Below are 24,012 nucleotides of genomic sequence, written 5' to 3' on the forward strand. Positions count from 1 at the left end.
AAACAGCTAGGTAGAAAGGATATCCAATAGCACCAAAACTGGCCAGTAACACAAAACTTGTAATAAGTAGTGTGAAAATCAAAGGTACGTTATTGTTGTCTTGTTGTGTGTCTGAGAGTGAGTCACAAACAAAGTCAGCCTCAACTTCCCGGGCAGGTGGGAAGGGGACAGTGGAAGTGCGTGTGTGACCTGCAAAATCAGGATACTGTTCCCCGGGCAGGTGGGGGCTGTGACCAAAGTGTGTGAGTGACCTGCAAACCAGACTAGTGCTCCCCAGATGTGTGAGGGAGCCGTAGCTGTAAGAGTGTGAGTGACACACAGACAGCCTCACAGGTGAATGCACACCAGAGGCAACCAGAGTCAGGGCCCTTCCAACAGGCCCTGAGATACTGAGACCTGTGGGCCAACCCCAAGGTGGGGGGTGCTACAGGGACCCGTGATTTTCTAGCAATAATGATCCAGTTTGTGTCTTGAGGGTGTGAAGGAATGTGTAAAAGTGAATGAGAAATAAAAGAGAGTGAATATAGACGAATTAGAATAGAGGTAATGTAGATTGTGCATTACAAGTTTTACCACATCCCCTTGGAGGGAAGTGTATTGTGTAGAAGAATCGTGTGAGAAAAAAAAAATTAGGTGTAAGAGGTTGAAAGAAAAGTAGTATTTAAGCTTTAAGTGAAAGTAAGAAACAGAAGAAAGAGATAAATTGATAAGATCTTGAAAATAGAACAGAAAACCAGTAAGTTAAATACACAGAAAAATAGGAGAATAAAAGCACTTCAAGAGTTAAGTTAGCTAACAGAAATACAACTCCTTGCAAAATACAGAGTATGCAGAAGTTGATGAGAGAAACATACAAGCTATGGAAAAAGAGAAGTTAACCAATAACATTAAACAGAGAAACTGAGTTTTGATAGAATCATAAAATAGCAGACCATTAATGCCTATGTTTGAAAGCTCGTTTCAGGTACTCTTCATTACTAATTCGACGGTGCAGACCAAAAGAAAAAGGTTGGACCCACATCACTCTCACGCCCTGGCATTGGACCGGGATTCAACGTCAGTTTTTTTTCCTCTGGCATTCTGGCATTGGACCGGACTCCACCCCATTCTCCCTCTAGCATTGGACCAGACTCCACCCCATTCTCTTTCTGGCATTGGGCCAGACTCCCAATTTTTCCCTCTGGCATTGGGCCAGAGTCCACATTACTCTCACCTCCGGGCACTGGATAAGGATTCAACCACATCAAAAGTTAATTCACCTGAATATACTGTGATTTAAAGTTGACTCTCAGAAGGAAAAGTCAAAAAGACTGAACTGCATGGGAAAATAATTGGTATCAGAGCTCTAACATAGCTTAAAATGTTTCAAGACTGTTCTGTGTAAACTATGTTGGTAAAAACTTTAAGACTGTAAATAAGTAATTCTGGTTAAGTTCCCCAATTTAATTCTAAAGACTCCAGGTTAATCCTCTACAGAGCACTCCCCTAGGAGAAACCAAAATTGGTAGGGAACAGACCAGGAGAGGTTTAACCAGAGAAGCGGGTAGAAGGGACTCTAAAGAGCTTGGAAGCTTCTTCTCAATAAAATTCCCCAAGAGGCAAGGCCGGGTGGGCCGGCTGTGCAAGATGACCCATACCAGACCCTTGGGAAGGGTAGTAATGATGGCTCTGATTGCTGGTGGTGCTCTGGGGAGCCCAGGAGAGCTGGGCAGTGAGTGCTACCAACCCCTCTATGAGGAGGAAGAAGTGAGCTCCTGGTCTAGAGTCCACATCAATTTTAACCCTGATTGTGTTAACCTCTCCCAGTTGGTCCTTTTTCAGAAAAATAAGAGAGTGTATTGGATATCACGCAATACTGTCACTTTTAGGCAGCCTCTCCTGGGATAGTGCCCTATAGGGGAAGCCTGGTTGTGCTCTAAATGTGATGCTGCTGAAACAAGCTCAGTAGATCTAGTAAAGAGAAAAGAAATTGTGTAAATGGTAAGAAAAATTGTTTATAACAAGTATTTAGCAGTGAAGTATTCACCTACCCAGTGGATCCCAAGAGATCCAAACAAATTAGAGTCTGTTGAGAAAAATAAAGAGACAAGAGTACTCACCATGAAGTTTATGAATGTCATGAGTGTACTGAAAAAGAGATAAACCCCTTTTGGAAAATGAAAGAACTGTGTAAATGTTGGGAATGCCCAAGAGAAGCTGAAAACACATTTCATGGGAGCTCTAAACCCCTAGGTTTGATCTCTTATACCACAGCACACACCAAATTGTCAGGAGACTGGTCTGGCAGCTGCACGGCTAGAATGATAAAACCAGTTTTCTTCTTGTTACCCAAAGAAACTAGATCAAGTTTAGGAGTTCCTATATATAAAGATTTGGGAGAAATTAAACAGAAGAAGCAAAGTGCAATAGAAATTGAGAAAATTCAAAATTGTAAAAGCCAAGTTCAGACCCCAATATCTATGTCAAACAAAGTCATCAGGCTCCAGAGAGTATTAAAAATAAAGAATGCAATTATTAGAAACATTTCAAAGGAAATAAAAAATTAGCATGTGTAAATAAACAAGAACAAACTCCTACACTTGATTTCAGTTGATGGGAGAACCTGGAGATGTTCAAAAAGGATGTATGGGAAAAAGTAGTTTTTCTCACTTTGTGTATACTTGGAGGATTGCCTTTTTATTTATCTGTTTCATTAAAATAGTATTTGCCGTGCAGACCAACCTAAAGGAACCAAGGAAAGTAACAAAGTTAAGTAACCGTGATTACCAAAGTGCTCAAGGAATGTATAGTCAATTCAAAAAATTAAATATGAAGCTCATGAGTCAAAAATTGTAAGTTGATGCGAGCTTAAAATTTAAGTTCGATCAAAGAAAAAGAGGGGGGACTGTTACGAACAAAAATTCTGCTAATTTTTTTTGTGAGAAAAGGTTACAAAAATCAGCCAGATTACTGTTGCTGCCAAAGTTCTGCTTGTTTTGTTATTGTAATCTTGGGTTGTTGTGGCTAATTGCTCCTTTTGTATTAACAGAGCCTTGCCCGAGGCTAAAATGTACTTTTCCCCAGAATGGTGATGAGACCTGGGGGGGGCTATGCAAAGTGACTCCAGGACCAGCATGCTGCGAGGGACTACTGCTCCAAACGGACTGAGAAAACCCCCAAAACAACAAGCCACCTAAGAGTTGAGAGATTGGAGTGATGTCTGGACGTAAGGAGCAGAGTGCTGGACCTGCAGAGATGCGGAACACCTTCATAGTCCCTCACCCTGAGCTCGGGAGTCGTCCCCGGCACTGAGAGCCGGCCAAGAGAGCCGGTAGGAGTAACATGGGAAGGGGTCACCACGCCCTAAAGGCTGCCATGAGGACCGGGCCCCCAGCTCTGCCCCTAGTGGACAAAGCTCTGCATATCCTCCTCCTCCTCCTCCTCCTCGTCACGCTGGGAGACACGATGGGAGACTGCAGACCCGTCCAAGCTGCCCAATCCTGAGCTGATCACTTTTAATAAAGGCATTAAAAGGAGAAAAAGACTCCTTGCCCTGTTTATTTAATTTTATGCACAACAAGTAAAAAGCTCATGCATATTCTGCAAGGTAAGCAGCCTATTGGTTATACTACAATATCAGCTTCTTCATTCCAAAGGAGTTACATTTGCTTTTTTCATGTCTCTAGTCTCTTAACTAGAGCACTTTGTTATGGTAACGCAGCCATGCTCAAGGACAGTGTCTTTGCAGGTGCAAGACTCAGACTAGCTGAGTTCGGTACTTTCCCAGCCTTTGGTTCGCTAACAAGCGAATGTCTACGTGACCTCTGTCATGTAGCCATTCCTCCACACTTCCCAAACCAGTTGGGGGAGAGGCCCTCTTTGGAGGTTTTCTCCCAGATTTGCCCTGACCAGGACAAATATTTGCACCCAATGTAGGGGAGAGAGAGAGTGGAAAAACCCTAGTCTGACTGCATTTTGGTTGCCTATACTCTGTATTAATGTAAAGCAGTTAATAGTCATGCTTTTGAATTCATAATGTCTCTTGCAGTGAAGGCTTGCATGCATTTCTGGTCCCTAGGGTTTTTCTGAGATCTTAATACCTCTATGGTCCCTCGGTTTATTTTCTTATCCAGAAATAGCTCTAGTATTGTCCCTAATATGTAGCTTTTACAGCAGAGGAGCAGTGATCAGAATAGCGATCCTGCTGGGCTTGGTAGTAATGATTTGTAAGAAGTTTATAAATGTGCTGGGGTCTGTTCCAGGTATAAATGGTTCATGGCTATGGTTATGCACCCAGTTTGTTAGAGGAGGAGCAGCAGGGGATCAGACTTTTCAGCCTTTGCTTTCCTTCTTCTCCTATGAATCGGTTGCATCACTATTGAAGGATGTTCAGTTTCCCCTGAATGTTAAAGAAACCATCTTTCTGGTATTCAATCTGGTAACCTTCCTCTATACAGTCTGCAGCTTCTCTAGAATGGCGGCTGAGATTTCTAGAAGGGCTGATGAGACTCCTGACCCAGGAATAGACCCAGGCATGGAAAATCCTGAGTGGTGTGCGAATGGGAGGATATGGGCTAAATCCTGAAGGAATTCTCTGACCCTGTAGTCTGGGACTTTCCCCATGAACAAATTCAGAACCCAGCTGAAGTGGGGAAGTACCTGAAGGAGAAGTACCATGATGACCCTAACGAGAAGAAGATCATTGCAGTGAGCTGGGCCTTGGCATATGCTTATCGCACACTGCTAGGTACCGTAGGGCAGCAGACAGAGGCAGGGAGATAAATAGCAGCCATCCCAGACTTGAGGCTGATCACTGGGATTTTGGAGATGAAGATACAGAGAGTCTGAGGCCAACTCTACTCCAACAGAGAAGGAAATTTTAGCAGCCTATGAAGGAGTCCAACCCACCTCAGAGGTGATTGGCACAGAAGCACAACTCCTCCTGGCACCCTGACTACCAGTGCTGGGGTGGATGTTCAAAGCAAAGGTTCCCTCTACCCACCATGCCACCAGTGCTACATTGAGCAAATGGATTGCTCTTATCATTCAGCGCACCCATATTGGAAAACTGAATCACTCTGGGATTCTGAAAATAATTACAAACTGGCTGGAAGGTGAAAACTTTGGTCTCACTGATGAAGAGGAACAAGAAGTAACACGTGCTGAAGAAGCTCCACCGTGCAACCATCTGCCAGCAGAAGAAACACACTACGCTCTTTTCACTGACAATTCCTGCTGCATTGTAGGGATGAAGCGGAAGTGGAAAGCAGCAGTATGGAGCCCCACAGGACAGGTAACAGAGCCTACTGAAGGAGAAGGTCGATCACGTCAACTTGCAGAGCTCAAAGCTGTTCAACTAGCCCTGGACATTGCTGAGAGAGAGAAGTGGCCAAAGCTCTACCTCTACACTGAATCATGGATGGTAGCCAATGCTCTTTGAGGATGGTGGGAGAGGTGGAAAGAGGCTAACTGGCAGCATAGAGGAAAACCAATCTGGGCTGCTGTCGGTTTCTCAGCTGTTTTAATGACCTGGAAAGGCCCGGGGATGGTCTTGGGCAGCCCGCGCTTCAAAGGACGAAAAGAGGCTTCAGGTTTTTTCTCGGTCTTCAGTGTTTATTAGTTGTTTATCTAAAAGATTTTCTCTCAGCCCGACAGAGGTCTGCACAGCAAGCCAGCCATGAGCACACTGAGAGCCCCCGGGGCGGTCACCTATCTTTATACTCAAAATTACGTATACAATATTTATCAATTTTCCCCAATACCTTTTACCCTTATTGACCAGTGCACTTTTAGTAATAACCAATCCCAAAGTGCCAACATCACCACAGAAGATGGAGGCTAAGAAGAAGAAGAAGAAGGACAGGACACGCCCCAATTCCTCCATCTTACTTCTTTAGACCCCCCTGTACAGAAATCTTAAACCCTGTGTTTCACACTCTAATTAACTTATCCCTTCACCATTTACCCCAGTGAAATCCTCCCATCCTCATACAGGTGTCGTCTCCCGTGTAGGATCAAAGTCCAGCCACCAGACACTTCTGGAAACATTCCAGGACTCCCGAGCCCCCCGAGGGTGGTCTCGATCACTCTGCACATCAGTCCTGAGGTGCTGAGATCCCACAAGCTGCTGATGAATGGAAAGATATTATCATTCAGGTGGAGAAGCTACCTGTGAAGGTCTGCCATGTAGATGCCCATGTCCCCAAGAGTAGAACGAATAAGGAGCACCAAAACAATGAGCAGGTAGACCATGCTGCAAAGATAGGGGTGTCCAAGATAGACCTAGATTGGGAACACAAGGGAGACTTATTCCTAGCTCGATGGGACCATGATGCCTCAGGCCATCAGGGTAGAGATGCCACCTATAAGTGGGCACGAGACCAAGGGATGGATTTAACCATGGATAGGATTTCTCAGATTATCCATGACTGTGAGACATGTGCTGCCATCAAGCAGGCCAAGCAAGTGAAGCCCCTCTGGTACGGTGGGCGGTGGTCCAAGTACAAGTATGGGGAGGCCTGGCAGATTGACTACATCACACTGCCCAAGACACGCCAGGGCAAGCGCTACGTGCTCACAGTGGTAGAGGCCATCACTGGATGGTTGGAGACCTACCCAGTGTCTCATGCTACTGCCTGGAACACCATCCTGGACCTTGAAAAGCAAATCCTGTGGAGACATGGCACCCCTGAGAGAACTGAGTTGGACAACAGGACCTATTTCAAGAACAGCCTTATCAACACCTGGTCCAGAGAACATGGTATTGAATGGATTTATCATACCCCCTATCATACACCAGGTGATGGGAAAGTTGAACGGTGCAATGGACTATTTAAGACTACCTTGAAGGCACTTGGCAAGGGAACTTTTAGAAATTGGGAAGTGAATATAGCAAAAGCCACCTGGATAGTCAACACCCAAGGGTCCATCAATCGAGCTGGTCCAGCCCAGTCTGAACCCTTGCACACAGTGGATGGAGACAAAGTCCCTGTGGTACATGTGGTATTTTGGGAAAGATGGTTTGGTTAATCCCACCTCAGGCAAAGACAAACCCATCAGTGGAAATGTTTTTGTTCAAGGACCTGGTTACACTTGGTGGGTAACGCAGAAAGTTGGAGAAAGCTGTTGTGTACCATACAACAGGGAAACCCAGTCTTAAGTGAGAACTGTATGTAATGTTTTATTGTGATGCAGATGGAAATAGGATAGGGGGTGGATAATGTCATGGTTGGCAAGGCAATGTGTGTATTCTATTTGCCATCTGTTGGAGGTGTGGCAGTTATCTTCTGTTAATTGGGCAGTTTTCTTTATCTCTTCCACAAACCAATTCTCCCTCTGGGGAGACATCTACTGTTAATGGGTTATTGAATATCACTGCATGACTGATCAAAATTACATTATCCCATTGTGAGATGCTCCACCCAGAGGGAGGAGCCAAGCATTCCATCCTGGATATAATCTGAGATTTTGGGACACCAGTACAGCCTTTCCACTGGACTCCGAGAGGAGCAGCCTTTTCCCCACTGGATTCCCAGAGGAAGACCAGGCCTATCTATACCACCACTGGGTCTTCAGAGGAAACCTCCACCCTTCTAGAGGATCCCTGCTCCAACAGGACCACATCTGTCACTGCAGGAGCATGGCAGCCACCATTCAGTGGGACTGCTCCCAACAGCCTGACCAACAGTTATTCTGACTCTGCCAATAGGTTGGTTCTTTTTGTTTGTACTATTACATTTGTATTTTTAGTTTTCCTAGTAAATAACTGTTATTCCTATTCCCATTTAGCTTTCCTGAGGGCCTCTTAATTTCAAAATTATAATAATTCAGAGGGAGGGGGTTTACATTTTCCATTTCAAGGGAGGCTCCTGACTTCCTTAGCAGACACCTGTCTTTTCAAACTAAGACATTAACCTTTAGGGGAAAATTGAAAATATATACCCCACACTCAGTTAGAAGTATCCTGAGCCAAAAGGCTGAGAAATGGCTCAAACATTCCTGTATGTTAAATTATGAAGTGATCTTAATAGATAATGATTTGGAGTTAATTGTGAGTAACCACCTCAACCCTGCCCAGGTTTTGTATGGTGAACCAGGTGAGGAACTAATACATAATTGCCTAGAGGTTATAAACTATCAAACTAAAGGAAGAGAGGACCTAAGAGATCAACCACTCCAATGTGGAAGACAATTGTACATCGATGGATCTTCACAGGTAATAAAGGGGCACAGGGTATCAGGGTACTCTATAGTGCATGAAGGGTTGGTGGCCATAAAAAAGAGAAAGTTACCTTCCAACTGGTAAGGCCAAACGTGTGAGCTGTATGGCCTAAAACAAGCTCTGGAAATATTGGCACAGAAAAGGGGAACAATAGACACAGACTCAAAATACACTTTTGGCATAATGAATACCATTGGAAAAATTTGGGAAGAGAGGGTGCTATTAAATTCAAAGAGAAAGGGAGTGATTAAAAAAAAATACTTTTAGAAGATTTAGAAACCTTACAATTACCAGAGGAAGTAGTGATGGTATTTGTTGAAGGACATAAGAAAAGGGTGACTTGGGAGGAGTGAGGGAAGAATTTAGTCAATTTAGAAGCTTAAAATGCAACTGAATCAGCAACAGAAAAACTAATAATAATAGGTTTTAATAGTTAATAGTTAATAATAATAGTTAATAGTATTAACACCCATGAGATAAATGGAAAAAGTTCCTGTATTCAGTGGGAGAGATGAGGAAGAACTCCTTAAAATAGGAGCCAAGAAAGATAACAAAGAGAAGTGGAAATTAGCAGATGGGAGGAAAATGTTGAAAAAACGCCTTGCCAAGAAAATGCTAGAAGGCATACATGGAACAACACAATGAGGTACACAAGTATTAAGTGATCAATTTCTAAGGGATTGGGCCTGCATAGGAATTTTCAGAATACCTAAGCAAGTAACTGAACAGTGTGTGATATGTCAACAACTTAATAAGAAAATAATGAAAAAACACCCAGAGGAGGTTGAGAACTAGCCTTACAGTCCTTTCAAAACATCCAAGTAGACTTTACCAAGCTTCCCCAGGTACAACAGTGGAAGTTTTTGCTAGTGATAGTAGATCATGTGACCTCATTGAATAGAGGTGGTACCCACTGTTAAAGCCAATGCCAGTGTTGTGATTAAAACACTTCTATAATCAATCATTCCATGATATGGGATGGCAAACCAGATTGATTCAGACCGGGGAACTCATTTCACATTGAAGATATTGCAGAAAATTTTTCAGGCCTTGGGAGTAAAATAGGAATTACACACTCCATGGCATCCACAAAGTTCTGGTTGGATTGAGAGAATGAATCAAACTCTTAAAAGAGCTCTAGTTAAGCTCATGATTGAAAGCCAAATGTCATGGATAAAATGTCTCTCTTTGGTCTTATTAAGAATTAGAACCCAACCCCAGTCAGATCTGGGAGTGTCACCCTATGAAATGATGTTTGGGTTACCCTTCCTGACCTCACCCCAGAAGGTTGCCACCTATGAGGAAGGGGAAATCAATGCCAAGAAATAAGTTATGTCTATAGCACAAACCTTAGAAGATCTAAGACATAAAGGGGCAATTTCTCAAACTACCACTCTGGATTTCAGAATCCATAATATTAATCCTGTGAACTGCGTGTTTAAGTCATGGAGAGATCAGCCTATGACTCCTAAGTGGGAAGGTCCCTTTCAGGTACTGCTCACCACAGAATCGGCCGTGTGAACTACAGAGCAGGGATGGACTCATGGCAACAGAATCCAAGGCCCAGTAGAAGAACCCAAAGAGTGGACTATAACATCCGGGTCAGGTGAAACAAGATTGACTCTCAAGCAGAGACTGAAAGACAACCAGAAAGACACAAAGGTGCCCAAAAAGTAGAGTCAAGCTTCCACCAACAAGCTTGAGAACTGTCTTTCTGTTTTCATGGGTGAGAATTACCAGCATCTGTTGAGGGGAAGTACACAAAGGACTGTAAAAGGTAATGGGACAGCTTCTTTAAGAAAATAAGACAAAGGAATGAGGGCAAGACTGAGTTGGCCCCTTTGTTTGCTACCAAGAAGGCTCCATAGCCCTGCTGTTGGTAGAAACCCCATAGGCATGGTAAGGTAGGGACAAAAGGCCATACCAGACCTCTATCATTCCTCAGCTGTCTTTTAATTCAACAGGGACTGGAAGGCAGGACCGAGTTGGCCTCTTTACTCACCCCTAAGATACACTAACTATGGGTAGCAACCACAAAGTCACAGTAGACGGGAGTCAAAGCCATACTGGACCTCTGTGATTCCCTTTTGTCCATTCCAAATAAGTGTGTCTAAGGAAGACCTGAGATTTTTTTTCTCCTGTCCCACTGTCTTTGCCCACATCAACAGCTGCTGGTATGACTCATTCAAGAGAGAGAGAAAGTTTTTACCTAATTGTTCAAGCAAAATGACTTATAGAAAAAGAAAAGGGGGGCTTGTTATAGATGAGTAATTCTATGGTTGACTATCACAATTAAGAGGTGAAGATTAAATATATGTTAAGAGAAGTGTTGCAGATGTATAGTTATCCTTCCCCTCCCCTTGCATTGTTATCACAGGATGGCCTCAGTAGTTGGGGCATTTGGGAGGGTCGGCTTGTTACTATGGCAGCACCTGACCTCCAATCAAGGTGTAAGACGGTGATCTCCACCACTGGACAGTAAAGAAGGAGTCGATTGACAAGACTTTGGGAGAGGCTAGAGGTGTAATAGACAGAGCATCCATTTTGTGGAAAAGAACATGGCGACCAAATTCTTTGCTCCTGGTGCTGTATTCATTTCTTTATTCAGTCTTCTGTTGTATTTTGATAAGCCCTTATTGAACCATTTAAACTTTTGGAAGTGAAAATTGTTTCTCACATGGAGTTGGGGAATGTGAAGCAAGAATGTCCACTCTGGGTCAGCTCTCAAGGTACAACTTCACTGACCTGGCCAGACCTCCTTAGGAGTAGCCCTACATCAATGTCAATCACAGAATGCTGTAATCACCTCTTGTATAACATGAACAGCAATAAAAGACACCCTTGAAGCTAGGAATACATGTTTCTTAGAAGCTCTTTGAAATGTTTCTCCATAACTGTAAAAGGAAAACTTCCTAATGAACTGCTCCAAACCAGAGGGAAATCAAGGCAGAGCCATGGTTTGTCAGGACTTGCCTGATCCTACTGAGCCCTGTGGTGCATTTGAAGCTGAGAACTTGAACCTCAGGGCCTGTCAAAGTCAGAAGAAAACCCTGAAATGTCTCGAGGCATGAATGGGTCCCACTGAGGTCCATCCCCAGCACAGGCTCCTCATGGACCCCTTGGAAGAGAGAACTGGAGGCCAGGATGTCACAAAAATCTCTCAGAGACTCAGTGTGGAAAGCAAAACCCAAAGCACCTTAAAAAACCTTGAGTATCTCGAAGTATTAATGAGCCCCACTGAGTGTCAATGCAAAGCCCTCAAGGGACTCATTACAGCAGATAACTGGGGCCATGATTGCACAAACCTCTCCCAGAGTCTGTATCCAAAGGGAAACACCAAGTACCTTAAAATAACTGGAGTACCCTGAAGCATTAATGAGCCCCACTGAGTGTTGTTACTGACAAAGCCTCTCCAGGGACTAATTACAGCAGATAATTGGAGGCCATGATTGCAGAAAGCTCTCAGAGACTCCAAGGCAAAAGCCAAACCCAAAGTCCTTTGAAAAACCTGCAGCCCCTGCAGGGAGCATTCAGGAGCCCCCAGGGCCATTCCTGAGCAAGGCTCCCCAGGGACTACTTCCAGCAGATCCTTGAGGCCACTAGGATGTGGGCTAGGGGGGTAAGCTGAGGGCAGTACAAGGGGCTGACAGTGCCTAGCCTGGCCGGGGCTGTGCCAGGAGGCCTCAGTGCCTCAGGACAAGGTGTCTCCTCCCAGCCCTTGGTGGCACAGACCCTGCTGCTGTGGCCCAGGGCACCAAGACTTGGCTTCTCTTTGTCCCCACCTGTCATCACTGCCTGCAGTTCTCTGCTCTGCCTGGGGCCTGGGGACACTTTCTCAGTCGTGTCCTTCAGTGCGACCCATTAAAAGTCCAAGAAACTTTGGAGTTGGATACTTCCTTGGAGTTCTGGAGAGGTTTTTTCAGCTCCCTCTCAGGGACTGATGTTCAGAGCCTGAGCACAAAGCCCCAGAGGCTTATTAAAGTCCTTGTGCTGTGTCTGTGCTGATGAGCTGGGCTGGGCTCCTGGCACAGAGGCAGCTCCTGGTAACCAAGAAGAGCTTCAAAAGCACATTTCTCTTGATGAGCAGCTCTTCTGCCAGCCCAGCAGGGCTTGGGTACTGTCTGCAGCCACCCTGGGCACAGCACAGAGGCACAGAGAGCTTCAATCAGTCAGGGCTGGGAAGGTGCCGAGAAGTGCCTGGGGCACAATCACTGCCAGCATTTGGCACAGGAACCTCTGGCTACCGGACAATGCAGCTGCAGCTCCTGGAGCCATCTCCTACAGCTGGAACATCCCAATACCTACAGACCCTGTGAGTACATTCTGTGATTGTCTCTTCTGCAGAGCAGCCAGGGGTGCCCAGGACTGTCCTGCAGAGCAGGGTCCTGCAGCCCAGGGCGCTGTGCTGGGGCAGGGACTCTGCTGCCTGCCAGGGACAGCTCTCAGCCAGCCCTGGCAGCTGCTCCCAGCACTGGGGGACAAGATCTGGGTGGGAGGAGACAGCTGGTAAAGCTTCAAAGTGTTCTCCTTGTGTGGGGAGGATGCTGCATTGTTTAGGACTGCTCCTAGCATGGCATTTAACTGCAGAACATTTCTGAGTTGACTAAACAGGGAGCACAGCAAGGCAGGGGCTGCATAACAGCAGAAATCTTGCTTTTTTTTTTATTTATTGCTGTGGGTTGCCTGGATGGGAAATGACCCATAGGTATTCATCTCTCACTTCAGGTTGGAAAAACAGAAACATTTTTTCTCAGATCTTACCAAACCAGGCATTGAGAGAAATCAGCACAGGGACCCTTACAGGTAGCATCAGTGTTGCTGTTCCAGCTTCCTCAGGGTTGCTCTGACGTTGCCATCAGAGCCTGCAGAGCCAGAGCTGTACCTGGGCAGTGCCAGAGCTGGGAGGGGTCTGCAGGGCCAAAGCTTAACCCCCAGGTCTCGGCTGGGCTCTGGCAGCACTGCAGGGCCCAGCCCTGGGCACAGGGAAGCAGCTGCTGGCAGGGACAGCTCCAGGCAGCAGAGCCCTGGGCAGGCAGTGGGGGGAAAGTGCCCCGAAGCTGTGCTGGGATATTTAAAGTCCTCTCCAACCCAACTATTCCATGGTTACTTTTCTTACAGATCCCCAAGCCAATATAGAACAACTTTGCCTAAGGGAACTCAGTCTGTTCTACCAAAGGTCCGCAGAAATGCTGAGTGTTTGATATCCAAGAATACCAGGAGAGACATGGGGAAAGCTTAAAAACAAAACCACAGAACTGTTAAATAAAGAAGTTTTCTGTGTGTTTTCCAGGGAAGGGTATATGGGAAATGGCTTTAATTTTGGTTACAGGTATCTCCTCTAAATCTTCACTGTCCTATTCTCCATGAACAGGTCCCCATGCCCAGCCCCAGCAAATGTCCAACAGCAGCTCCATCAGCCACTTCCTCCTGCTGGCATTGGTAGACACGCGGCAGCTGCAGCTCCTGCACTTCTGCCTCTTGCTGGGCATCTCCCTGGCTGCCCTCCTGGGCAACGGCCTCATCATCAGCGCCGTAGCCTGCGGCCACCACCTGCACACGCCCATGTTCTTCTTCCTGCTCAACCTGGCCCTCAGCAACCTGGGCTCCATCTGCACCACTGTCCCCAAAGCCATGCACAATTCCCTCTGGGACACCAGGGACATCTCCTACACAGGATGTGCTGCACAGGTCTTTTGTTTTGTATTTTTCATTTCAGCAGAGTTTTATTTCCTGACCATCATGTGTTATGACCGCTACATGTCCATCTGCAAACCCCTGCACTACGGGACCCTCCTGGGCAGCAGAGCTTGTGCCCACATGGCAGCAGCTGCCTGGGCCAGTGCCTTTCTCTCTTCACTGCTGCACACGGCCAATACATTTTCCCTGCCCCTGTGCCATGGTAATGTCCTAGGCCAGTTCTTCTGTGAAATCCCACAGATCCTCAAGCTCTCCTGTGCCAAATCCTATCTCAGGGAACTTGGGCTTCTTGTAGTTACTGCCAGTTTATCATCATGTTGTTTTGTGTTCATTGTTTTCTCCTATGTGCAGATCTTCAGGGCCGTGCTGAGGATCCCCTCTGAGCAGGGACGGCACAAAGCCTTTTCCACCTGCCTCCCTCACCTGGCTGTGCTCTCCTTGTTCATCAGCACGGCCATGTTTGCTCACTTGAGGCCACCCTCCATCTCCTCCCCATCCCTGGATCTGGCCCTGTCAGTTCTGTACTCGGTGGTGACTCCAGCCCTGAACCCCCTCATCTACAGCCTGAGGAACCAGGAGCTCAAGGCTGCATTGTGGAGACTGATGGCTGGATGGTTTCAGGAACATTAAACTGCTGAAAAATTGCTGCAAATCACTTGCAATAAAAGTCATCTTTCACACGTCTTGTTAGTTTGGAGGTGGGATTTTTTTCCCCCTTGTTTAATTTTTCATACTATCTACAAAGAAATGTCATTGTTTCTGCCATTTCTCATTGTGTTTCTCTCCACAATCCCTGTGGCCATAGACTGTGTCAATGAGGGGCTGTCCTCCTGAAGGCTTTAAATGAACTAAGGGGCATCCAAGCAAAGTCATCTGCAGAGATGCCCTTTTGTTGCCTTCTCGGGAGCTGCAGCAGCAATGTCTGTGTGCAGAGCTGGGGGCAGATCAGTGCTGGCCCAGCAGCTGTGCCCAGCAGCAGCACTTGGTGTTGCCATGTTGCTGCTGTGGCCCTGCCCCGCTGCCCTGGTGGCCCTGGTGTTGCTGCAGGGCCTGAGTGCTCTCGGGGCCGGGCACAGCCCTGGGGGTGGCAGTGCCGGGGCTGCAGCAGGGACAGGCCATGGGCACTGCTGGGGCAGCGCTGACGCCTCAGGCCAGGGCCTGGGGGCTCCAGGCTCCTTGCCCAGGCTCTCTCAAGAACACACCCAGGCCAATGCTCAGCACAGAAAACCCCCATTAACAGCCCCAGGCTGGCTGTGGGCAGGCTGGGGGCAAACAGCATGGCTGGGGCTCTGCAAGGTCCCTGGGGCAGAAGGGAAGGAGCAGCAGAGCAGGGGCTGATCCATCCCCAGTGCGCTGGACAGCCCAAGGCAGCGTCCCAGAGTGTCCTCATGGAGCTGCCAACAACATCCCCCCTCTGCTGCCCTGGCCTCTCCCCCAGCTCACACAGGTGCCCCATCCTTGCACGCACAGACAAGGCAGCACTGTCTCAGCAGCCCCTGTTTGCATTGCACACAGCAGGCGGGAGCACCCCCATGCTGATGGTGTGGGGACATGAACCTGAGGGAGCAGAAATGCCATCAGTCCCTGGGGCCAGCAAGGGCTGGGGGACAGCAGGGAAACCACTCAGCTTTGTCCTGGCCTCTGCAGTCAGCCAGAAAGTTTGTTCCCATCAGCTGGGAGTTTCCTGTCCCACTGCAGACGCGGTTGCTCAGAGCCAGGGCTGCCTGGCAGCCACCCCCAAACTCCCCAGAGCAATTCCTTTGCTTCACATTTGCTTCTTTTACTCTTCCCTCGTCCAAATTTCTTCCTATTGCCCAGCCCTGTTCCCTCCTTCTGAAGAGGAGGCCCAGGGCTCCTCCTGCAGAGTATTCCCAAATCAGCAAGGTTTGAAAAGAGCTTGGAGATCATCAAGTCCAACCTGTGCCCTGACACTGTCTTGTCTCCCCTGAGCTTCCTCTTCTCCAGGATAAACAATGCCAGCTTCCCTCAGCCTCTCCTCACAGGACTTGTGTCCCAGACCCCTCCGCAGCCTTGCTGCCCTTCTCTGGACATGCTCCAGCCCCTCCATGTCCTTTCTAAATTGGGGGCCCAGAACTGCAAACAGAACTCGCGGTGCTGCCCAAGCAGTGCCGAGCACAGGGGAAGAATCCCTGCCCTGCTCCTGCTGGCCACACCATTCCTGATCCAGGCCAGGAGCCATTGGCCTTCTTGCCCACCTGGGCACACTGCTGCCTCATGTCCAGCCTGCTGTCCATCAGTCCCTGCAGGTCCCTTTCTGCCTGGCCACTCTCCAGCCACTCTGTCCCAAGCCTGTAGCACTGCAGAGTTTGTTGTGGCCAAAGTGCAGGACCCAGCACTTGGACTTGTTAAACCTCACCTTGTTGGATTTGGGCCCTGGATCCAGCCTGTCCAGGTCCCTCTGCAGAGCCCTCCTACCCTCCAGCAGATCCACACTCACACCCAGCTTGGATCATCTGCAAATTTGCTGATGCTGGACTCAATCCATCAATGCAGATACTGAAATCCACGTTGGCTGCCTTTGATCCCTAGTCCATCCTGTGGGTGCCTTGTGATGGCACTCAAGGTGATCTGTTCCATAACCTTGCCAGGCATCCAGGTCAGGCTGACAGGCTTGGACTTCCAGCCCTTCTTGGGGATGGGCTCACATTGGCACCTCCAGTCCTCTGGGACCTCCCTGCTTAGCCAGCACTGATGGTAAATGATGGAGAGCAGCTTGGGGAGCTGCTCACCCACCAGCTCCCTCATCCCCCTAGGATGGATCCCATCGTATCCCATTCACCTGTAAGAATTTGAGTAGCTCAGGAGGTCACCAACTGCTTCCTCCTGGATTCCAGGGGGCTCTTCTTCTCTCTGTGCCCATCTACCAGCTCAGGAGAACACTTGTTCTGAGGGCAACCTGTACTAATATTGAAAATTGAAATAAACAAGGTGGTAAGCAGTTCAGCCTTTTCCTTATCTTCAGTTACCATATTCCCCACTGCATCCAATAAAGGTAGCATGTCTTTTTTTCTGGTGTTTTGCAAATAATATATTTATAGAAACATTTCCCATTATTTTTCACAGTAGTGACCAGATTAGGCTCTACTTGAGCTTTCACCTCATTTGTTTCCTTTCTGCACGACCTAACAACAGCCTTAAACATTTTCTGAGTTGCCTGTTTCTCATTCCAAAATGATGCATCCTCTTTTTCCCCCGAGTTCCCACAAAAGCTCCATGGACAGCCAGCACAGTCATTTTTCTCATCTCTTGCCACACCAGGACAGGCTGCTCCTTCCCCCTTAAGATTACTTTCTTGAAATTTGTCCATCCTTCCTGGATCCCTTTGTTTTTAAGGACTGTTTCCCTTAAAAAAAATCAGTACCTGATTTGGTGCTCCCTAAATCTGCATCCTAAATAAGCCAAAGTCTGCCCTTCCTAATTCCAGTGTAGAAGTTTTGTTGCTGCCCCTCCTTCTTTCACAGAACATTGAAAACTTGATTGTTTCATGGTCACTGTGCCCCAGGCAGCCCCTGAGTCCCACATCTCCCACCAGCCCTTCTCTGTTTGTGAACAGCAGGAGACTGAGCCTTCCTTGGGAGTGGGAGTGTTACCAAAAATTCGGTAAAACAAAAAACTCCTTAACCCCAACCTAGCCTTAAGAAGCAGCATTGTTTATTCAGCTGGATGCACGGGGGATAGCTCCTCCCACAGCTGTGCATGCTGAGAACAGGAAAGTTTCTGTTTATATTCTGTATTTTGCACACATATTCATTGATTGTCCTGGATTAAACACGCATATGATAATCATTTCCCCACAATCATTAACATGTTTCCCCTCCTCTGTAACCAGGTGTTCTTTTGTCCTGGGCTCTCTCTGGTGGTCCCTGGTGCTCGTGGACCCCAATGTTCCAGTGGGCCTGGCTGAGCTGGCAGGACACTGAGGCTGCTGAACTTCCAGCTCCCTTCTCACACAATGGGAGCCTGGGCCTGGGGCCTTTGGAGAACAAGCTCCAGGTGTGAGCTCACCTGGTGGAGACAATTTATCATCTGCTAACATGAAGACACAGAGTGGGTTATGACATCACAGAGTGGGTTATGTGAGATCACTTAACAGCTATGACATCATAGACTGTCTCTGTGACATCACAGAGCCAGCTGTGACATCACAGGGCAGAGGTCTAACATCATAGAACAGACTATGACATCACAGAGTTGACTGTGACATCAGAGACCAGTTGTGTGACATTAGAGAGCAGACCATGACATCACAGAGCAGGCTGTGACATCCCAGAGGGGCTGTGTGACATCCCAGCAGGGCTGTGTCAGGTCACTGGGTTGGTCACTCTGCCCCAGCACCCCCTCACAGTTTCTCCCTACAAGTCCAATGCTGTCCATGCACCGCAGGGTCCCTGCCCCCGGGATCCCCCTGGCCCACCTGGAGCCACAGCCTCCATCAAAGGATGTTCCACAGGATCCACCCCAGAGCCTGACATGGGGACAAGGGGCTGGGCTGTGTGACCAGGACAGCAGGGACATGAATTATCCAGGTCACTGTGGCCTGGTTTGGGTTGCTAAGGGCAGGAAAGATGTCTGGCAGCTGGAGCAGGGTCTGGGAAGGGCCTCCAAGGTGGGGCTGGAGCCCTTGGGCTGTGAGCAGAGGCTGAGGGAGCTGGGATGGTCCAGCCTGGAGCAGGGAAGGCTGAGGGGCTCCTCATCCCAGCCTGGCAGTGCCAGCAAAGAGCTGATGGAAAACACAAAGCCAGGCTCTTCACAGGGGGGCCTGGTGGGAGACAAAAGCCAATGAGCGGAAGGGGAAAGAGGGGAGATCAGCCAGGACAGGAGGAAATGAAATGAGTCAGGCTGGTTTCAGCATTTCCTCAATCCCAAAAGCAGCCTGACCTCCCTTCTCCATCCACCACTGAAAGCTTTGCAAATCAGGAATTGTTTGAGCTGTTTTGCCCGCACTCTAGGATGAGCATCCTGATACAAGAACTTAATTGTGTTTATATCTATCACAGAACCACGTTTGTATAAAACTAATTTTAGTATGGAAATCACTCATGGATGGTGGCCTCATAAGACACTGCTGGGATGTTGCACACAGCTCAGGGAAGAGTTTTTAATTGTGTAATTGTTATTAAATTGTGTGATTGTTGGAAAATTTTATCCTGTTCAACTGTGGTCTGTTGGCCATGGAGATATGCTTTCTGTGCCTCTGAATCTCACCTGTTCCTGGTCCCTCAAAGGACACAAACCTGATAAGTTGTGATTCCCACTGCAGTGGCTGCACTTGGACCTCCCTCCATAGCCAGAACAGAGCTCCCTTGTCCCAGAAAGTGCCTAGCAATGCAGGGATGAAGGAAACTGGACAGGCTGTGGGGATCAGAGGCAGGGCAGAGCCAGGGAGAAGAATGACTTTTGCATTTGATGGAGCTGTCCCTTCCTTTGGCTTTTTTGGCTGACAAGAAATGAACATCCCTCTGTGTCTTGGGCAGCTCCTTCTCCAAGGAAAGCAGGTGGGAGTTGGAGCCAAGGAACTGAAAGCTGCAGGTGCAGCCTGGGCTAGAGGGAGCTCAGATTTGCACAAGGCTGCTCTGAGTGCCAGGGCTTGGATGGGGAAAATGGTGGGGTGAGGGTAGGGACAGAGTCTGATTGATTGTCAGCCACGAAGGGTCTTGATTTTCATATCTTTTCAGACTGCATGAGGAGGTACTTGGATGCAATATCAATTGGAGACTGCACATATCAACGTATTAATGGGGAAAAGAACCTAAACAGGATGTAAAAAATATTTTCTCACTGTCTTTTTAAATAGAATATATTCAGTTTGAATACACAACTGAAATCTGTCTAATTAACCACAAAAGATTTGAAAATCAAAATCAAATTATTCCCAGAGGCTTGGCTTGTTAAGGTGTTCTGAATGTCAATGAGTCCTGGGACACTGAATTCCTGCACTGAAGAGCTGAAGGCTGAACATGCCTCTGGAGTAGGAAAATTCAGCAGCAGCCTCCAAGGTGCTGAGGATGTCAGCAGTCCCCACTGAGGCCATCCCTGCCCAGAGACCGTGGGGGAATGGGCAGACAAGGAGAGCGTCCCTGGGGCTGGGGCAGCACAACTCAGAGGCAGCAGCGGCTCCAGCTGGGAAATGGAGTGTGGAATGTGGCTGGGAAAGCCCTGCCTGGGCTGGGCCAAGCAGGACAAACAAGCCCTGACTGCCATTCCCCAAACAACTCTCTCAAGGAGACATTTGAAAGAGATTACAATTGTTTGTGTCCTCTGAGTTGGATTCGCTGGAGAAATTCTGACAAGAAATCCTCAGGAGCTCAAAAGTACTAAACAGCCTTTACTATTAATATTAGAAAATTTTGGAAACTTGGCAAATGGTTTTTAATATGACATTCAATGAAAAAACAAAAACACTTATCAAAGCTTTAAATTGGACCATTCACCTTCACAAACTCTAAGCCTGTGCAGTTTTAAGTTATTCAAGACTTGCAAGAGAACAGAAATATAATAAATAGACACACAGAGAGAAAAACAAAAAACATATACAGAAGCATACACACAGCTACCAACTCCTGGATTCTAGCAGAGTTTAGATGGAAATTCCAAGAGGAGGTAGGGTCAAGATATGTGCTGGCCTTGTGATCAGCCTTAAATACCCCTTGGTCTTCCTGGGCCCTTCCTCCAGGTAGGACTTGGGCTCATTTGGTCCCTCAGGACTGGGCTGGGGGCTCCAGAGGTGGCTGTGGAGCATTGCCTGTGCTGTGCCAGGGACTGGCAGACACTGCTGGGTTGCGATAGAGGCTCTGGGGGGATTGGTGTTCCAGGGCAGGGCAGAGCTGGGGTTCCAGGGCAGGGCCAGGCTGGACCTGCCCCTTCCTCCCCCACACATGAAATGTTTCCAGCCAACAATCTCCTCCAGTCTGTCACAATACAGAATGTTTGGGGTGGAGCTCCCAATTCTGGCCATGGGCACCTGGAGGAGAAGGAAAACACAGAGCCCCAGTGTTTCAGTAGCAGATGAGAAGAGACCCTCCACATGCCAACGTCAGCTGGACCAGTCAGGTGGTCCCCAGGATGCCGAACAAGCCACACCTCTGCTGTGTTCTCCTGGTTCCATGAGGTCTTGCAGTGCCACAATGGTCCTTTGGCTCCATGGGGTCTCACAGTGTCACAATGGTCCCTTGGTTCCATGGGCCCTGTGCTGCTGCCTTCCCCCCTCCCCTTCTCAGGCCACCCTGCCAGCTGAGAAATGCTCCTTGGGCCTCGGCCTTGGCCAACAGCCCCTGGGCTCAGCTCCTCTGCAGCTCATCACAAACACTGCCTGCTCCAGGCACTGCTGCTGCCCAACCAGCTCCTGGTTCCTTTAGGAGCAGCCCTGGGAGCTGTTTGTGTTCCTTCAGTGGCACAACATCCCTGTTCTCACACTGCCAAAGAAAGCTGCTGATGCCAAGTGCGGCCAGGCTGAACCATTGCTGGGACTGAAGCCCCTCTCTTGGGGCCCTACAAAGAGCGCTCCAAAAGGAGCTCTTGGAGCTCTACTGGGCCAGCAAGTCCGAGTGGGGCCTCTCCCAGCCGGGAACTCTCCCGTTTGCTGCACTCGGGGATCCCCAACACCGACGGAGCCTGGGCCGATCCCCCCACTCCTCCAGGCTCAACCCTTCACCTGCTGGGGAGATGCCAAAGGATCCACAGGGAGCATTGCCTGCCCTCAGGGGAATTTCTCACAGATGCCTTGCACTGACTCTTAGTGTCTGTGTGCACACAGGAGTGCCTGTGCTGGGGAAATGTGGCAGAAATTCTGCTCTCTGAGGGGTTGGAGTGCCTGGGATAGCTGAGTCAGTCAGGCCTGTAGGTATGATGACACCATGAGGCCTAAGATACGTTAAATGCTGCTAATAGTTTTTCCTTTGCTAAGCTGTTATGTTTAATATAAATTAAAAGCTAAGTTAAATATTGTTAAGTATTATCGCTCTGTTAAATCAGGAGCTGTAGGTGGTCCAGCTGACATGGACCTTTTCCTGTCAAGCCTCCTTCTCCCCTCCTGCTGGGTCTTGCTTAAAGATAGGATTGTCTTTGCTTTTGCCCAAAATAGTAACAATGCTTTAAACTTGTTATGCTTGGTATTTTAGAATGGGCTGTTCCCTGCATGTGCTCTGCTCTCCCTTCCTCCAATTGTTCCTGTTAGCTGTGCTCTTCTATGGGCTGGCCATGGCACTTGGTAATTAATATGCTGTCATGCTGTGAACTGAAGTCACACCTTATAGGGCTGTGTTTACTGGGCCTGCTGGATCAGTGCCCACTTCCTTCCTCTGCTCCTCCTCACTCCAGGACTGTAAGAGACCAGCATGGGTTCAAAGACCCTGCAGTATCATTACCCTCTGGTACTGCTCAGAAGTCCTCTAAGGGCTATGTAATGCACAGCATCTGGGTGTGGGGCATGTGCTAAGGAGAAAGAAGGAGTCTGTGAGAAAGCTGAGCTGCTCTTACATGGGACTGCAAAAATGACAGGAACTTTTTGGCATATAAAGCTTTCCTTCCAGGTCAGGGACCAGGGAAAGCCTAATCAGCTGTGGCCCTACAGGGCAAGTCTGTGCTAACTCCCAGCACCAAGTGCAGGGCTGTGGGGCAGGGCTCCTACAACAACAGCACAGCTCTGTGGAAGAGCCCAGCCTTGCATCTGGGTTCCTGCCTGCTTCCCCTTTAGAGACAGCTGTGGTCCTAGGATTTTTGTCTGAGGGAGAGCTCCATCCTTGGACCTCCTGGTCTTTCCCAAGTGGCCAAATGGGGATGCACCAGCAGCACTGCTGGGAAGGTGCTGGCTCAGTGGCTGTTTTTTGAGACTGTGCCCCCCATATCAGCTTTATGTGTGTGTGTGTGGGGGGGGGGGGTGCTCTGGTGGGTGTGGTTACACACTCACTGGCCTTGGCAGAGCACAAATCAGAACCTTTGAAGGTTCCAGCTGCTGTAAGGCTCAGGAGGCAGAGCTGGTGCTAGGCACAGTGTGGTACTGTGCTGAGGGAAAGGTGAAAACAGTTAATAATCCACCCTCAGCTAATCACTGAGGGCTGATGGGAGGCACAGGCTTGGTGGAGCTGCTTTGTACAGGCCAAGGTGCTTATCATCTGTGCAGTGTCCCCAGCAGCCCCTGGCAATGCTGGTGCAGCTGAAGGACAGGCTTGATGGGTCTGGTGCAGCCCCACAACCTCAGAGACTGCGGCTCCACCGTGCAAAGCAGCATGGCTGAGCTGGTTGTTGGTCAGGTAAGGGCTCAAATATATTTCCTGCAACTTGCTCCAGCACAGTTCAGCCTGGAAAAAAGGCATTTTTCCAAGTGTAGGGGAGTCAAGCTCCAATAAATGTAAGCTGAGTCCTGGTGCTGGCTCCCCTGCATGAAGCCTCAGTGAAGCACCAGGGCCTCCTGTCAGCAGGAGGGGAAAGGAGATCAGAGTTGTTGGAAGAATACGTGACTGAAGGCTGAGTACAGTGTTGGTGGTGCTTTGCGTGGCTCTTCCATGACACCCAGGCTGGCTGTGGCAGTGTAAGCCAACCTTTTGTTTTGCATCAGGCTTTATGCCAGAGCCAGCCCCTTTCCAGCCTTTGGGGTGATTACAGCTGTTGCTCTATATTTCCCTCCCTCCTTTTTTTTCCAACAGCTATTCTACTCCAGCACCGTAGGCAGGCAGTGATGGCTGCCTGTAGCTAACAAGACAAACTGAGATCTGCCTGCAGAGCCATAGGAAGGTGTCCCTGGGTTTGTGAGACAGGCCAGGACAACACAAACTGAGGCCACAGCCACGCTATGCTTTCAGTTGAGCCTGTGGTGGAGCTGCTGTGCTTGTAGTCAGCATCTAGATGGGGCAGGTGACATATCTATCTTAGTTGGGACAGAAACAGAAGTACAGCCCTTGCACAGCATCCTTCTGCTAGGCTGTGCTAAGCTCAGGGGCCTGTAAACTGGCCCTTAAGACCTAGGTCTCCACTCCTTGTCCAGATCTCCAGCCTCAGGGAGAAGGACTCAGGGAGAAGGAGCCATGGCTTTTTCTTCCATCAGACTCCATTAAGAAAATGTCAAGTTAAGCAGTTCATTAACATTTAAAATACTCTAC

At 48.3% G+C, this 24,012-nt stretch overlaps 2 protein-coding genes across 2 annotated transcripts in view; both read left to right on the forward strand.

Annotated features, from left to right (window-relative positions):
• LOC131559625 (zinc finger protein 345-like) overlaps nt 1–24,012 on the forward strand; it is a 740,983-nt gene that overhangs the window by 623,895 nt on the left and 93,076 nt on the right. The window lies entirely within an intron of this gene.
• Nucleotides 13,580–14,527, forward strand: LOC131559859 (olfactory receptor 14J1-like). Its single transcript, XM_058808364.1, has one exon. The coding sequence runs from the start codon at nt 13,595–13,597 to the stop codon at nt 14,525–14,527; it is 933 nt and encodes a 310-aa protein (XP_058664347.1). The 5' UTR covers nt 13,580–13,594.

Source organism: Ammospiza caudacuta, chromosome 7 (assembly GCF_027887145.1).
Source record: "Ammospiza caudacuta isolate bAmmCau1 chromosome 7, bAmmCau1.pri, whole genome shotgun sequence".
NCBI lineage: Eukaryota > Metazoa > Chordata > Aves > Passeriformes > Passerellidae > Ammospiza > Ammospiza caudacuta.